Below are 12,067 nucleotides of genomic sequence, written 5' to 3'. Positions count from 1 at the left end.
GTTAGGTACACTATGTATATTGATATGAAAAATACCCAACAATAATAACAAGAGATAACACAACGCCAATGGGGTAGAAGGAATGGCTAACAGTACATATTACTTCATTTAATATTACATATTACAGTACATATTACTACAAATCACGTATGTCTGTATCAAGCACATATGCTCGTGTTTATGTACATGTAGACAGAGAGGCTACAGGCAAACCTTCAGTGTCGTTCTTCAGGAGCTGACCAACTTGCATTTTTCTGTTTATTTGTTTGGAGACAGGGTCTCTAACTAGGACTTGGGTTTACCAATTAGGCTAGACAGGATGGCCAACCCCAGGGATCAGTCCGTTTCTGCTTCCCCAGTACTGGGATCCTAAGCACACATCACCATGTCCAGCTCAGGACTGAATACAGCCAAGTCTTTACCAATAGAGCTATGTTCCCAGCTCCCATATCAACCCACTTTATAAATTAAAAACTACATGACTTACTGATGGAAAAAGAAGTATTACTAGGAATAGTATATACTGGACCATTACCTATAGTTGTATTCATAGATTAAATTACACATTTGGGATATGTTTGAAGAGAAAATAACAAAAAAGATATCCCAATCCCTTTCACTTCTGCTGCATCCTCAGGCAGGATGGAAGTTGAAGACATTTCCTCCTGGGAAACGTCCTATGGCCAAACCTACCCGGGAAATAGCTTACACGCTTCCAGATCTGTTGTAGAATTTAATAATAAGCAGAGCCAGCTAAGCAGGTCTTTCTGTCTGAAAACCCCTGTGTGTGTGTGTGTGTGTGTGTGTGTGTGTGTGTGTGTGTGTGTGTGTGTGTGTGTATCTCTGTGTGTGTGTGTGTGTGGTTTAAAAGACGTGAGCTCACAAGGCAAAAGGAGTCAACCATAGAGGATTTTCTACACATAAGTGAACACTGAAAAAGAGTTAGGAATCATTAACTCAACAAGCTAATTTCCCACTAAGAACCATAAAGCGGTTCAGAGGTTGAGGGCCCAAGCACTAAATGGGGGCTAAAATTTGGAAGCCTCATTGAAAATTTGATTATGAGGCGATTTGTCCTCTACCCCATTCCTTGACACTTGGCAGTTCTTCCCCAAATTGCCACAGGAAACAAGGTAGTTTATTCTGAGGTAAAAGCTGTTGGTATGAGGGTATGAGGGCATGAACACACTGGAGATGTGGTAAGAAGTCTCACTAAAACCAGAGAAGAGCAAGTTGGTTCCCCAAGGGAGGAGGATTCTGTTTCTTGTGCCCCCTTGACCTGTTTCTTACCTCAGTACCATGCTCCTATTTCTGAGGCAGAAGACAGCAGACTTCTCTTCTTACCCGTGTATTTACAGAGGAAAGAAAAGCAGGAGGACAGGCTATCCTAGAGGAGTCCCAGTGAGGATCCAGTATTGATAGCATAGCAGAAGCCAGAGGCCTCAAGCCAGACCGAGGACTCAATGCAACGAACATTGCAAGCAAAGCCGTGTGGACAAAAGGGTGCACTGTGGGATATCATGTCACAGCACAGCTTCCATGGCAAGATGGGTTTTTAATTGTTGTTTTGGGCAGGGAGGTTCCAAGCATGGAGGGTCGATATGGAGGGATGGAGAGGTGAGTGGAATTGGGGTGCATGGTGCGAAATTCACAAAGAATCAGTAAAAAGTTACAAAGGAAAAAGAAAGAAAAGCAGGAGGCATCTGAAACAAACCCTGGGATCTTCATCCATTCAACAGACAGTGAGGCCTGTAAGTCCCACCCACACTCACAGAGTCTCATGCAAATCGCCTCTGGTTCTTCACGCTTCAGGGAGAAAAGACAGGTCAGCCAAAGTCTAGGGGAACCTCCCTCAGAAATGTCATGGAACAAATACATATGGGAGAGAGCACGTGCATGCACGCGCACCCCCCCCCACACACACACATACTGGGGAATAAACCAAGAGAGATAAATGTAGGGCAAGGCAAGAGAGTCTCTACGATGACTCCAAGGGAAGATATGGGAAAGAGTGGTAAAAAAGGGATCAAAGGCATCAGTGCCCAGGCATTCAAAAGGCTGAAGACAGTGTTAGCACCCATCAATCAGACTGGAAACCCTTATGATTCAAAATCAGGTTTACCACCAACTTTACAATGGAAGCGAAACAAGAGAGGAAACAACGGAACATTGTAATAAAGAAAAGGGAAAAGCAAGGACTCAATCCCAGCCCTTAAAACCAAAACCAACACTGCACAGCTCCTTCTGCTGCTGTGATACACGCCACGCCAGAAGCAACTTGGCAGAGGGAAAGGCGTGACTTGTCTTATACGTCCAGGTCACAGTCAGTCACAGAACCTCAGGGCAGGAACCTGCAGCAGAAGCCACGGAGGAACCACTGCTCGCTGTTTGGATCCCTGGCTGAAGCAGGAGGGTTTCTAAGAGGGAGGCCGGTCTGGTTTGTGTAGCAAGTTCCAAGCAAGCGTGAGACCTTGTCTCAATCAATCTAACTAGGTCACCTCTAGACAACTGTCAGGCTAGAATTTTATTTATGAAAAAATAACTTTCTCCTTAGGTTGCCGAATAATAACTGTGCATTGTGAGTTGAAAAAAAAAAAAAAAAAAAAAAAAACACTGGCTTTAAAAATGGTATCACTGTCTTCCCACTTAAAAGAAAATGTTACATACGCTTAGTACAGATAAGGTTTTTTGTTTTGTTTCTGCTTTTTTTTTTTTTTAACTCAAGCCTCTCAAAGTACTAAGGAACTATTTTTTTTTTCCTATTTTATTGGCCACTCCACTAAAATGCACCAAACAAGCAGAGTGCACAGGACAGCAGGCTATTGGGAAAGGCTTGTCAGATTGGGGAAACTGGTCATTGTGTATCCCAAGAATTACCTCCTTCTGTAGTGCTGGCCAGGATCCAAGGGCTCGCTGCAGACCAGCCAATCTCGTTCCGACAGGACACAGTGACGCTGTAATTAGCCAGGGCTTGCAGCTGCTGGACTTCATACAGATGTGGCGAAGCAGAGGTATTAAAAACCATGACTGAGCCATTACTCAGCTGGTAAGCTTCCTTGACCTGGATGAAGAGTAGATGTGGAGCAGCATTAGTAAGAGCTGTGAGGGGGAGGGGGGTCAGACTCGGGCACGCAGATGTCGGCTGCACGTAGCCCTTCCTCTGTGCTGGAGGAAGGACCTGCTTCCATTCAGGACACACACAAAATTCCCCATCAGCATTGCGTGTGTTAGTCATGTCGCTCTGGCAACAACTGACGCCATCAGGAAAATGTCTATACCGTGGAGTTTCACTGCGGCAGGCAACAGACAGACAGTTACTGTGATGATTATATTATTACTGTACTAATGATATGGACTCAAATAGAAAGTAGCCCCCCCCCCACTTCTCCCAGATCCACTTCAGTTCTTTTTTTTTTTTTTTTTTTTTTTTTCGAGCTGGGGACCGAACCCAGGGCCTTTGGCGCTTCCTAGGCAAGCGCTCTACCACTGAGCTAAATCCCCAACCCAACTTCAGCTCTTAATCCATTCTTCTGCTTCACAGTAGCTGGTCCTTTAAATAATTTCCAGACCTTGTTTTAGAAGGTGGGTTTCTTGGCTTTTGTCAGCATTGCTGTTTTATGATAACATGAAAATCAAATGCCAAATATCTTTCAAGCACATTTTCAGTACTTCATAAGGAGCGCCACCGTATCTTGCATTTTACCACAGTCTGTTTCACTTCGCACTTCTGACTCAGTACCAACGGCTTTGCTGCAATTTTATGATCCCTATGCAGTTTATCATGCGTTTAAAAGCTTACGACGTGGGGTTGGAAGCACGGCTGAGTGAAGAGCACTGGCTGTTCTTTCAGAGGACCTAGGTTGGAGCCACAGCATCTACATGCTTGCGAGCTAGCAGATGTGGGGGCTGGGACACACGTTTAGGCCCTCTGGAAGAGCAGGAAGCATTCTTAATCACTGAGCAATCTCTGCAGTCCCCTTTAAAAAGTTTTTATTAATATGTTAATTATCCGTAATAATGGGTTTCATTATAACATTTTCATGCATGTATATACATGTGTTTTGATTATATTCGATTCCCATTACATTCTCTTGTTCCCTCCACCCTCTTCCAGGTCTTGGTCTCTCTTCTATGGTTTCGTCTTTTTTAAAAAAAAAATAGTATTTATTTTTATTTTATGTGTATGAATGCCTTGCCATGCATGTATGTGCACCATACACATGCCTGGTGTTGGCAGATGTCAGAAAAAAAGGCACCAGATACCCTGGAACTGGAGTTTCAGGCAGTTCTGAGCCTTCCGGTGGGTGCTGGGACCTCAACCTGGGTCATGGCAAAAGTAAACAATTCTCTTAACACCTGAGCCAGCACAGTCATGGTCGTGTGTGTGTGTGTGTGTGTGTGTGTGTGTGTGTGTGTGTGTGTGTGTGTGTGATGGGTTTCATTAAGATTGTTTACAGAAGCATGGGCAAGGGGTTATTTACAGAACCATGTGTACCCTACCAGAGGCTATACTACTGAAAAAAAGGCTCTTCCTCCCCCAGCAATCATCAACTGCCTATGAATCCTCAAGGAGTGAGATTCTATGAGCTGCTCCTTCCTGACCATTGCTAACTGCCTATCCATTCTCAGGGAGGAGTAAAGCTGTATGAACATCTCCCTACTCCATGACCGGATGCTGATGGGCCTAGTCTTGTGCAGGTCTTATGCATGTGACCACAGCTGTAGAATTTGAGAATGTGACAGCCTTTCCATTCCGGGAAGACAGATGAACTCCCAGCACTATGCCTCGCTCCTGGTAGAGCCATCCGTGTTAATCGGGACTGATAGAATAAATATGGGACAAGGGATTTATCAGAATGCCTTACAGGCTGCAGTCCAGCTAGTCCAACAATGGCTGTCTACCAGTGCAAAGTCCAAGAGTCCTGTAATTGTCCAGTCTGTGAGGCCGGAGGTCTCATCTGGTCTTCCCTTGAAAGAATCCCAGAGAAACAGCCTCTGGTGGCAGTGAAGGAGTGGCCTTGCCCGTGGGAGCGAGAGCAGCAGGCAGAGTGAAGGCTTCCTTCTTCACGTCCGTCCGTTATACAGGCTGCCAGCAGAAGGTGTGGCCAGGATTAAAGGTAGATCTTCCAACCTCAAAAAATCTGGATTAAAAGTGGGTCTTTCCACCTCCATTGATTTAATTAAGAAAAAAAAAATCCCCAGGAGAAAAATCTTTAACCCAAAAACGAGTTCCCCTTAATAAGGAGGTGCAATCACAGGTCATGGGCCTACAGTGTCGTTACGTCAGGGTAGGTGTGCGTGCAGTTTCGCACAGGACCGTAAATAGACATTTTGGAACATTTTGGAGTCCCCTGGTAGATGCCACGAGGTGGAGTGGAGGCTGAATTCCACCTCTGACTCAGACCCTGTGGGTGACAGGAAGGTCCCAGCTGGCCTGAGGCTGAGGAGCCACCACTGTTCCAGAAGCAGGGGCCATGTGCTTATCTTGGGGTGGCTTTTTGGCAGAAATGACTTTTTGTTCTTTCATATTAAACTATGCACAGACTTCCTGGTGAGCAACCACTAAAATTAAGGTGGAAGAAACCTTTGGCTCTCTGCCCCAATCCCACTTCCGGAACCTTCTGTGAGCTTGTACAGGCAGGTTCTTGGGGGGGAAAAATAGGATTTCTAACATGGCCCTCCTCTGTGGACCCTGGGGGAAAGGAAGGAATGGCCAGAGCACGTGGGAGAAGAGTTAAAAACAGAAATGGAGCATGTGTCCCAAAAATGAAGAAAGAAACTATAGTCAGGATCAAAGGAAATGGAAGGGTGTGTCCCGAAAGTGTGCAGCCCTGAACGCCATCCAAACCGTTCGTTTGTTTAAAATGGTGAGGAACTCAAATCCGTGCTCAGTCCCTCCAGGAAGGGGACAGACTGTATACAACTTCTAGATTCCACGCAGGGCTACCACAGAAACAAAGGATGCTCCTATTAAGTGTGAGGTTCAGAAAAGTCAGAAAACCGAAACCCAGTTTTTAATATAGGTAAATATCAAGATTGCCTGTGTCATTTAACTGGCTTTCCTGTGTCATTCGCTGATTTAACAACCCCACCAGAGAAGAAGGGAGAAAGAGTTAGCTGGTGGTTTGAGTGCAGAGTGACCACATCTGGCACCACACCATCCAAGGTGGCTGAGGGAGGCCTGCCATTTGTGTGCCCTGGGATACTTTCTTTATATAGTCCACAGCTATGAAAAGCCACAGCAAAGTCAGAGGCAATGGGTGAAGTTTGACTCTTCACCTTCTGGAGTGACCTGCTACTTCCAGCATTCAGCTGTCCCGCCCATCTTCACACCTAGCCTCTTGAGGTGGTCAGGGGAGCCATTGTCTCTGAGTCTCCTTTAAGTTAGCCACTCTCACAAAAGAACACTTCTACAACTGGTTTACACCACATCTAGTGCTTGGCAGTCTCTGGGATAGGACATCTGCTATGTCATTAAATAAGCCTTACTAAATGTTAAGTGACTGAAATCATGCTAAACATTTTCTAATGGAACATTAGAAATAAAGGAGAAGTTGAGGCGATGGCTCAGGGGGTGGATGGACCACTGGCTGGACACCCATGGAGACCCTGTGCAAATCAGAAGTGCCTACGTAAAAAGCAGAATGTGACTGACTGCACACCCAGTCTCGTGTAACCCCAGTGTGGTGGGGACAGAGGCAGGAGCCTCTCCGGGGCTTGCTGACTGCCAGCCTTACTCCAGGCTTCAGTGACAGACCCTGTCTCACAGACTAGGCAGAAAGCGACAGAGCAGGACACCAGACAGCCTCCTCTGCCCTCACCCATGCATGTGTGCATGTACCTGCATATACACATGTGAGTATATCACACACATACGATTTTTAAAGATTTAAAAGCAGGAACTTAAGCACATTCCTAAATAATCAAGAAGACAAAAAGGAAAAAGACAAAACAAAACCAAGAAAGAAAACCCTCGAGATGAATGATAACACAGCAAACCAAACTGTCCTGGGGCACAGCTAAAGCCATGTTCACAGGGAAATGTTTCGCACAGACGTGCAGCATAATTGCTTATAGTAAATTTGTTTTCAATGAGGCCTGGTGCCACACACCTATAGCCCCAAGCCCTTTGGAGGCAGAAGCAGGAGGAACAGGAGTTCATGGTTATTTTTGGCAACAGTGAGCGGAAGGCCACTATAGATGACACGAGGCTGACTCTGTCTTAAAAAAAAAAAAATCATTAATCAGTCGATTGGATTTCCTGGTGGGGGACGATAGGCACAAGGAGTGCACTGAGCTTTACAAATAAAGTTAGGCAGGAAGGAGCTAAGCAAGGCTGGGGCCACAGGGCGAGGAGACTATTTTAGGGATAATGCTTGTTTTTATTTTTCAGAGAAGGAACAGCTGTCAGATAAGAGTAGGAGGCACCAAGGGCAGAGAAATTAATTCCAGTTGGTATGAAAAACATCTGGCTAATCAACACAAAATTCTCTGGAAGTCATTTCTCCAAACTAATTGGCACGACAAGCATGCTAGGCTCATTTGTTTGTCTTTTTAAAATCTAATTCCATTTATTTGTTTATTATTAATTATTACCATCATGGGGGGCGCTGTGGGCCATGATACAGGAGGGAATGTCAGAAGGTGATGTTCAGGACTCAGTTCTCTCCTTCTACTGTGGGATCAAGCTCAGGCTGTCAGGCTAGCTAGCGTGGCAACTTGCTGGCCTGGTTAATGACTTTTGTTTGCTTATTGTTTGTTTTTTGAGACAGGGCTTCTGTGTTGCCTTAGCTATCCTGGGACTCACTCTGTAGACCAGACTGGCCTCAAACTCAGAGATCCACCCCCCCCAGCCCCCCTTCAACCTCCCCTTCTCCCCTAAACGAATGCTAGGATTAAAGGTGTGCGTCACCACTGTCCGCTAGTTAATGGGTTTTTAATGAGAAAACTAGATATTCAGGAAATTAAGAGTAATTCTGTACCTATGCATGACAATGAACAAGGCAGAATACATTCATACTGTCAGCAGACAGCCTCTGAGTGACTGGTAACTAGCTCTCACACAGTGTCTGATCTGACTGTGGAGTTAGGACCTCTGACAGTGTTTCTGTTTTCATGAAAGGAGCACTCAGGAGTACAGCTTATACCATGGACAAGGTATCATTTAGGGTGGCCCACCCATATTTTTCCTAGCCCTGTTTCAAAGTAACTTTCACTAATGTTAAAAGGAACTGAAGCTTGAACAAGGCCAGCAAACCCACTCCTCAACCCCCATTTCCCTAAGAGACAGTGGCTAAGGGACTTCGTCTATCAGCATACATGACCCACCTTGGGCTGGTACAACTAACTGTCCTTCATAACCCCAGCCCAGGATGAGTCACTCTGGGAGGCGTGTAGCCTCCTGGACCTTTGATCACAAACCCGTTCTCATTCAGGGATGAGTCTGGATAATTTATAAAGAATTTTCCCCGGCTTCAAGACCTCTGTCCTTGGAAACATGTTTCTCTCCTGCTTGGGTTCTGGGCCATAATGGAGCACCGTGGCCAGAGAATCAAAACAGCCCATGATGGACGCTGAGGGGAGCGGAAGAGGTTCTGAGTAGAGGTGGAGGTAGACCTTCCACGCCTGCCCTGGGGAGGAGGTGGGAGAGTCAGAGAGCACCACACAGCAGCGCACAACCCCTGGAGCTTTACCTGAATGCTGCAGTTCTGAAGTGGGGAGTAGCCATCAAACCCTGGGACCCAGGAGACCAGGATGCTGTGTGCTGTGCTGTTGAGGATATGGACTTCAGTGGGTGGGGAAGGGATGACTATGGAAAGACAAGACACGCACAGAATCACAATTCTATACCCCAGGAGGCTGCGAGTATCATACTAGTCAGTTTCAACCTGTGGGTCATGACCCTTCTGGGGCTCAAACAACCCTTTCACTGGAGTCCCCTAACATTAGAAAACAGATATTCACATTACTATTCACAACAGTGAAATTACAGTTATGGAGTAGCAATGGAATAATTTTATAGTTGGGGGTGACTATGGCATGAGAAACTCTGTTAAAGGATCGCAGCGTTAGGAGGTTGAGAGCCACTGGCTTAGACAAAGGGGGTCTTGGTTGCTCTGATTTAAGTTTTAAGGTAAATGAAGGTCAGAAACACAAGTTTGGCCTCAGCACTGGGGAGAGGGACCAGAAGTTCAAGGTCACCTCATCTTAAAATTAGCGCATAGAAATTCCACAAGCTTTGGGAATGGGATAGAGTTTTAAAAGAAAGTTTAGGTGAGATTCTAAATGAAGTACACAGTTTAATGCGTCCCATTTTATACATGTCTAAACTCCGAGCAGTTTAAACCTTACACTTAGTAAATAGGTCTTTACAAGTCTACACCCACGAGCGGATTTCTGAGATTCCCAACGTGCCTTTTGAAACTGTAATAGCGGAATTTGTGGAAGAGGAAGGAAGTTATACACTTCCTCCAGGAGTCACTTTTAGTTTGTTTGTTTTTTTTTTTTTTTTTGCAATGAACCTTTATAAAATAAATGCTGTTTCATATCCTTCATCCAGTCCGTTTACCGAAACTGAAATCAGTCTCTTTAGAACTCCTTCTGTAGTTTTAAATCCCCTTCCCTGCGCATGCCCAGCCTTTAACTTATCATCCAGCATATTCTAGCATATCTTGGTATTGCTTTGATTTCCCAAGGATAAGAGGAAAGAACCATGAACCCAGTATTTACTCTTCGCTATCTAAAGATCTATGCGACGGTAAAATGTAAAATGTGTTTGAGTTTCCATGAGTAAGAACGGTGATATAAAGATAAAATAAGGCAGAATTTGCTGGTGGGTTTTCCTTCCCTTCCAAGTTTAGGGTGTCAATACCTGTTATTACGGGAGTAGAGGGACAGGGGGAAGGACTGTGTCTCCACTAACATCTGCTTTGGGCTCTGTTTCTATCAATCAACTGCCCAGGGAGCTCCCACCTAGTGAAATGGGAGGTAATGGAGAGGGAAAGGAGGAGACAGACTGGCACTCCACCTGCTCTCCGCTCTCTGCTCCCAGTTGTAAGTCTCCCTCTTGTAAGATTTGGATCAGGCTCTGTTGACCCAGTCCCCCCCAGCCCCGACCAGCCCACCTCTGGGCTGCTCAACGGTTAATGGGAATAAGTATGAGATGAAAATGGGAAATTGAAAATGAAGGTAAAGTTTCTAGCTTATTCTTGTGCTAAGCAGAACTACATTAGCTCATGCTAATCGATGATGTATGTGCCAAGAACTGCTATGAGCGTAATACTTATAGTAAATGACCAAGTTTCAAAAATAAGTAGGCTTTGTAATTACCCTGACTTTTTTTTTTCTTCCCAACACTGACACCAAAGAGGAGAAGAGGCTTGTACAGTGTTACAAAGAAAGCCATGGAGTAACCAGACTCAATCCTGTGCCCCTCGCAAGCCTCCGGAACCTGCTAGAGCCCTGGCCTTCCTGCTCACCTTTGATGTTGATCTGTACACCCTTGGACACCGTCAGTCCTTTGTCATTGTGGGCCTCACAGCTGAAGACTGCGGTCTCTGTCAGACCTGGGATGGGAGGAGACGCAGGAGATTAAAGGCAGGTAAACAGGTGGTCCTGGGCTAGAGACCTTGGCTTTGCCAGCTTTTATTTCTTGGCTCATAGCTTCTAGCCTAAAATGTAAAATCAATCTAAAGAGAAAAGCATAACTATTAGAAAACCAACCTGAGACGACACCACAGGTACCCAAAGCAGGGCAGCCCTGGCCCCAGAGGCAGCTGTTTTTGTCCCTTCAATCCCTGAATGCCAAGGTAGTGCTGTTCAGACTTTTTTGAGTTGAGTTGGGGGAGAGGTTGAGACATGATCTGTCTGTGTAGCTCTGGCTGTCCTGGAACTCACTCTGTAGACCAGGCTGGCTTTGAACTCACAGAGATCTGCCTGGCTCTGCCTCCCAAGTGCTGCAATTAAGGGGTGTGAGACACTATGCCCAGCCAGAGGTAGTCACAAACACAACAGTCAACACACAAGTACATCTAGGCAATGATGGGTTACGTCATAAAGACACAGGAACCAAGGAGAAGAATTACCAGTGGCGGAACACTGGAGGGAAGTTTTCAAGTGGATTTTTAATTATGTTTTCCCAACAACTTAAAGAACCAAGAACAGTTGCTTCTGGAGCCATCTCTTTGCGTATTCACTTCCTCTTGGGGGAAACGCTCCTATTTTATATGGTGGGTAAAGCAAATAATTAGTTATCTGGAAATGAATGTTTTATCTTGCACCCCTAACTTGCATCTATAAAGGATGCTTGTGAATGACTACTCCACCGGAAGGGGTGTCCTTATATCTTCTGTGTGCTTTCCCCCTAACTGCGAAAAGTATGCAAGGCCCCTCAGACATTCTGATGTCTACGTCCCAAAATGTTTCATGATTGAAGCAGCTGAATAAAATGTAATTGTAGAGACCTAGAAAGCTGGATAAAGTCTAGGAACTTGGGCATACTAATCCCCAACTCCACCTGCAATATCTTGACACAACATCTCCTGCTGGAATCACTCCTCCTGCAGAGTCTAAATTTTCCACCATGATTTTCTACTTCTCCTATGAAGTCTATTTTAATAGCATTCATATGTGTGCTTGAAAAATCTCTGAATAATAACCGTATGATTCTTTCTTTTGGATTGATTATATTTATAGAAATTATCAGGAAACAATTAATTGGTATAAATAATTCCATGTTTTCTTCTGTCAGTGATGGGGATGCAGTCCAAGACTTCATGTATGATAGACAAGCTACATTTTCTCCCCAGAAATGTTATCTCCTTTGCCAGATCAAATTGTAATTTTCTGTGCATGTAGTCTAGAAAGTTCTGAACCCTGAGGTGCCATTGCAGCTCCTCTCAGAGTTGGGTCCACAGACTCCAGGAGGTGCCAGGGACACTTGGCCTCCAAAGTTAGCTTCTTGCCATAATAGCAGTGTTATTTCCCTTCCGTGCTCATCATCTCACCAATGCAAGAAGGAGTTTTCCAGAGGGTGATGTCATATGATGACATCACAGTCTACCAGTCA

The 12,067-nt window shown here is 45.1% G+C and overlaps 1 protein-coding gene across 1 annotated transcript in view; it reads right to left on the bottom strand.

Moving 5' to 3' along the window:
* Mertk (MER proto-oncogene, tyrosine kinase) overlaps positions 1 to 12,067 on the bottom strand; it is a 74,491-nt gene that overhangs the window by 43,257 nt on the left and 19,167 nt on the right. The window contains exons 4-6 of the mRNA XM_032902600.1: positions 10,479 to 10,565; positions 8,694 to 8,809; positions 2,878 to 3,061 (exon numbers count right to left, since the gene is read on the bottom strand). Of these exons, the coding sequence (XP_032758491.1) occupies positions 2,878 to 3,061; positions 8,694 to 8,809; positions 10,479 to 10,565 (387 nt within the window). The remainder of the gene's footprint in view (positions 1 to 2,877; positions 3,062 to 8,693; positions 8,810 to 10,478; positions 10,566 to 12,067) is intronic.

The sequence above is a fragment of the Rattus rattus genome, chromosome 5 (assembly GCF_011064425.1).
Source record: "Rattus rattus isolate New Zealand chromosome 5, Rrattus_CSIRO_v1, whole genome shotgun sequence".
Classification (NCBI taxonomy): Eukaryota; Metazoa; Chordata; class Mammalia; order Rodentia; family Muridae; genus Rattus; species Rattus rattus.
The sequence above is the reverse complement of the archived record's forward strand: the minus strand, read 5'-3'. Positions and strand labels throughout refer to the sequence as shown.